General features: G+C 41.3%; 1 protein-coding gene across 1 annotated transcript in view; it reads right to left on the reverse strand.

Annotated features, from left to right (window-relative positions):
* Nucleotides 1–5,086, reverse strand: part of PDE6D (phosphodiesterase 6D, cGMP-specific, rod, delta) — a 50,917-nt gene extending 45,831 nt beyond the window's left edge. The window contains exon 1 of the mRNA XM_011952045.1: nucleotides 5,028–5,086. Within this exon, the coding sequence (XP_011807435.1) occupies nucleotides 5,028–5,086 (59 nt within the window). The remainder of the gene's footprint in view (nucleotides 1–5,027) is intronic.
* Between the last annotated feature and the right edge of the window lie 360 nt (nucleotides 5,087–5,446).

The raw sequence follows: 5,446 nt of genomic DNA on the forward strand, positions 1-5,446 counted from the left end.
AGGATGGTCTTGATCTCCTGACCTCGTGATCCGCCCGTCTCGGCCTCCCAAAGTGCTGGGATTACAGGCTTGAGCCACCGCGCCCGGCGTGACTACTGTTGTAAAAGCCTTAGAGAAGGGCTGATCTAACCTCACTTCCAGATATCTTTTCTTTTTTTGAGACAGGGTCTCACTCTCATTGCCCAGGCTGGCGTACAGTGGTACGATCACAGCTCACTGCAGCCTCAACTTCCTGGGCTCAGGTGATCCTCCCACCTCAGCCTCCTGAGTACGTGGGACTACAGATGTGTGCCACCACACCTGGCTAATTTTTTATATATTTAGTAGAGACAGGGTTTCGCCATGTTGCCCAGGCTGGTTTTGAACTCCTGGGCTCAAGCAACTCGGCTTCCCAACAGACATCTCCTTTTAAACATGTCCCCTCCTGTGGACCAGGGCAATTTCCAAACACTAAAAGGTTCAAGAATTAAACAATTTATTTTTTTTCTTTAGATAGAGTTTTGCTCTTGTTGCCCAGGCTGGAGTACAAATGGCATGATCTCAGCTCACTCTAACTTCCACCTCCCAGGTTCAAGCAATTCTCCTGCCTCAGCCTCCCTAGTAGGTGGGATTATGGGAGCGTGCGACCACGCCCAGCTAATTTTTGTATTTAGTAGAGACAGGGTTTCACCATCTTGGCTAGGCTAGTCTTGAACTCCTGACCTCAGGTGATCTGCCCGCCTCAGCCTCCCAAAGTACTGGGGTTACAGGCGTGAGCCACTGCGCCTGGCTAAACAGTCAATTTCTTAAAAACCCCATATCAGTATGTAAATAAAATTAAGGTAAAAATTCAGTTATCTTGGGTCAGGATTCACTTTAAACAATATAAAAGCCTAACTAATAATGTTTAATGGTATGTTCATAATGTACTGATATGTGAACAGGAAGACTATTTTTTAATTAAAAAGCAGTTTACAAAACATGTATAATGTGATCACAGTTATTAAAAAGTATATTTACACATATATTTCCTTTACCAAAGGAATGACTGTTATAGAAAGTTTGGAAAATAGAGGACAGTGCTTGCTTGTGCAGCACATATACTAAAATTGGAATGATACAGAGAAGATAAGCATGGCCCCTTAAAAAAAAGAAAACAAAGGACAAAACAGAAATAACTGTAATCTTATAACCCAGAGATTACTGGGTTTAATATTTTGATGTATATATTTCTAATTTTTTTTTTTTTTTGAGATGGAGTCTCGCTCTGTGGCCCAGGCTGGAGTGCAGTGAGCCAGATCTCAGCTCACTGCAGGCTCCGCCTCCTGGGTTTACGCCATTCTCCTGCCTCGGCCTCACAAATAGCTGGGACTACAGGTGCCCACCACCTCGCCCGGCTAGTTTTTTGTATTTTTTAGTAGAGACGGGGTTTCACTGTGTTAGCCAGGATGGTCTCGATCTCCTGACCTCATGATCCGCCCATCTCGGTCTCCCAAAGTGCTGGGATTACAGGCTTGAGCCACTGCGCCCAGCCATATTTCTAATTTTTAATGTACATATGCTTCTCCCCAATAAATGTAACTGTAAAGGAGTTTTTTAGTTATTAGCTTTGCCTATCTACCTACCTACTTACCTGTCTGTCTAAAACGGCATCTTAGATAGACAGACAGACAGGTAGGTAGATAGTGCAGTAGTGCACATGGCTTACTGTAGCTTCAAACTGTTAGGTTCGAGGGATCCTCCTGGCTTGGCCTCCTGAGTAGCTAGGACTACAGGCACCCCCAGCTAATTTTTTTTTTTTTTTTGTAGAGACAAGGTCTCACTATGTTGCCTAGGCAGGTCTCAAACTCCTGGGCTCAAGTGATGCCCCTACCTTGGCCTCCCAAAGTGCTGGGATTATAGGCACGAGCCACTGCATCTGGCCACATCAACTTATATATACCTTGTATTCTAAGAAGCTAGGGCAAATTATAAGAATCATATACAACAGTGGTTCTCAGCCTTGGCTGACTATCAGAATCACTTGGGGGAACTTCTAAACCTCCTGATTCCCGGACCTGATCTTTCAGACCCATTAGAATCTCTGGAGGTGGAACCCAGGCTATTTTTCAGAGTTCCCCAAGTGATTCCACTGAAGCCAGGGTGGAGAATCACTACTTGACAAAGTGTCCCCTAATCCCTGACCCTTGAGCAAAAGGTGATTTACAACAGGGATTTCTTAAATTTTCATTTGCATACCAATCATCTGGAGATCTTGTTAAAATACAGATTCTGGTTCAGTAGGTTGGGGCGGGACCTGAGATTCTGCATTTCTAACCAGCTCCCAGATGATGCCAATGCTACTGCCCCAGGGACCATACTTTGAGTAGTTTTAGGGTACTAGGAAAGAAAACTCTCATAAAGAGTGAAAAGAAAAAAATTATAGCCACTAAAGCCCATACTCTACAAAGGGTTAAGGTTGGGAATTAAAAGATGTTTCTAGGCCAGGCATGGTGGCTCATGCTTGTAGTCCCAGCACTTTGGGAGGCTGAGGCAGGAAGAATGGTTGAGGCCAGAAGTTCGAGACCAGCCTGGGTAACATAGGGAGACCTCATCTCTATTAAAAAAAAAATAAAAATAAAAAAAATTAGCTGGGCATGATGGCGCATGCCTGTGGTCCCAGCTATTTGGGAAACCGAGGTGGGAGGATTGCTTGAGCCTAGATGTCAAGGCTGCAGTGAGCTGGGTTCATGCCACTGCACTCCAGCCTGGGCGACATAGTGAGACCCTGTCTCAAAATGAAAAAAAAAAAGCAATTTTAAAGAGAAAAAAAGGGAAAAAGATATTTCTAGGAAATAAGATTTTGGAGATGGGAAAGGTTTGGAATAACACATTTTTTAGGGGGAAAAACAGCCATTGGAGCTTATGTATTCGTGTGTACAAAGGAAAGCAAGCAAACATGGGGGAGAAGAGGAGTAGGCAGTGAGAGAAACAGATCAAATGTCTAAAAAATTGTTATGGAAAAAATAAACCCTTGGCTACAGTGCTGGAAAGGGATAGAGAAGCACTATAAAGGGATCTGTGGAATCTACTTCTCTGCCAAAAACATGTTTGGGAAGCAGGAAAGCTAATAAACTGAAGTTGGTGTAGATTAATAACCATCTTCCATCAACTCCCTCCTGGGGACATGAAGAGGCCCCAGGAGTATAAGTCTCCCCTGGCAGTGCTTTAGGAACTAACAACAAACAGTGAATTACTGCCCAAATGCTTCTCTTTGTAAGCAATAAGAATGGCAAGAAGCTCAAACATGGCATCCCTTTGCGGATTCTTGGCAATATCCTTCTGGGAATTTCTAAACTTCCAGGCAGGCTAGAGATATAGCCCCCAAAACAGGGGAAAAAAGTGTTTTTCTCCTGAGGGACTTCACACAGAAATGAGAAATGTTTAGTATTTCTTAGAACAATAAGGTAAACATTTAATGTAAGGATATTCATAAATCACTACCAGACTTTCATACCTTCAAAATAATTTCTAAGAACAGTAAAACAGTAAAACCTTATGTAAATTAGCTGGAGCAATTATTTGAATCAGCTGGTATACTTTATCAGCTGGTCCTTATCAAAGGGGTCACATCCAAGTAAATTTCTGTTTAAATCAATAGAAGAAAGTAAGGCAAAGACTTTACCAAGATATGGAAAGAATTCTGTTTGTAACATGATTTGTGTTACACATCACTTAGGTATACAAAACTCTGGCAGAAATGTATGCAGTCTTCACATTCAGTATCTATTTACTGTACAATGATGATGGCTAAGATGTACTGAGTACTAGATACTATCCTAATAATTTAGATATTATTCACGTATAAATTAATCCACATAACTCTATGAAATAGGCATTATTATTATAGCTCTTACATGGATGAGGAATCTGTGGTTTGAGGATGGTAAGTTTTTGCTTCATTTCATTGCTCAAAGGTCACAAAGCCAATAAGTGGTCAAGTTGGTTTTTGACTGCCTGATTCTAACATTCATGATTTTAAACTTTGTATGACACCTCCAACTATCCTGCATACCCAATTTGTACCAGGGAGAGACTGAGGGATATAAGATGAATAAGTCATGATCCCTACACTTACGGTACAAGACAAGTAGTTCCTTAGGACATGAGATGAGAAAGGCATTTCCAAATGCTACAGGATACAAGATGCCAGATCAGATTATGCTGCTAGTGTATTCCACAGGTCAAAACCCATATACTTTTGGGGCCCTTGATTTTTAATCTTTTTTATATACCCTTAATGGGTAAAAGGCATATTTATAAAAAGGACATGCTGCAAGCGTAGTGACACTATTTTCTAGCTCAGGCAAGTTTTCCAGAAATTACTGAACCACATCAATTTATATAATAAAGGGGATAAAGCTGTAACAATGTCCAGCTAACAGATCTAATATCAGTTGAGAGAATGATCTCTTCCATATTCAAGTGATAGAGTGTTGCCTGATAACTTGGTTCATGAATACATTAGAATGGAGACAGAAATGAGTCTAAGACTAAGGTTGTGGTCTCTCTTCTGAGACCATTTCTATAAAATCTCCAAAGGCTAAAGGGAAATCTCATTCATTGTATTAGCCCAACAATGGCTATAAATCAATAACTCTTAACCTATGGTTCATTATCAATGCAGACAGATAAAGTCTTAACTATTTTGCATTTCTCAGGGCTAGCTTTCTAACAGTCTTGTTTAACTTAACTGCAGACAGTATAAGGCCAGGGCAAAGGTGAACAATATTTCTAGCCTTATCTGGCATCTAGCTATATTCACAGTTTAAAGGTAGTCCTCAAAGAAACAAGAGGCAGGGTAAAAGAGCTAATATTTGAGTACCCATTTTCAATATATATGTCACGTGCTGTGTTAACAGCCCCTCTTTTTTATTTTTCAATCTTATTTAATACTCATACCCACATAAAATAGTGGTGCTCCCAGCAATCAAATACCTTTCTCAGGAACTCATAGCTGCTAAATAACATAGCTAACATTCAGCTAGAGGTCTGTTCACACTACATACCCTTGAGAACAGAAAGGCTCCAGGGAACCGCAGGGTCCTGGGTACCTTTGTGACGACATTCTTCCAGGGCTAGAAGAGCTGAGGGAACTGATGAGAGTGTGAGAAAGGCAAGCAGACTCCCTCAAATATACCATGGAAATGGCCGTTTTACCCTTCCTAACAATGTTCTCTTGGGGATATGCTTAGTAGAGAAGGAAGATGATGTATTGAGTTATTGACTTTGTACTGACCCACATTGAAAACAAAATTCCATTTACAACAAAACTTCCCTGTTGTAACTTGCACTTAAATATTGTGAGCTTAAATATTTCTTTTTTTTTTTTGGAGACGGAGTCTAGCTCTGTCGCCCAGGCTGGAGTGCAGTGGCGCGATCTCGGCTCACTGCAAGCTCCGCCTCCCGGGTTTACGCCATTCTCCTG

Source organism: Colobus angolensis, unplaced genomic scaffold, assembly GCF_000951035.1.
Source record: "Colobus angolensis palliatus isolate OR3802 unplaced genomic scaffold, Cang.pa_1.0 Scaffold33, whole genome shotgun sequence".
NCBI lineage: Eukaryota > Metazoa > Chordata > Mammalia > Primates > Cercopithecidae > Colobus > Colobus angolensis.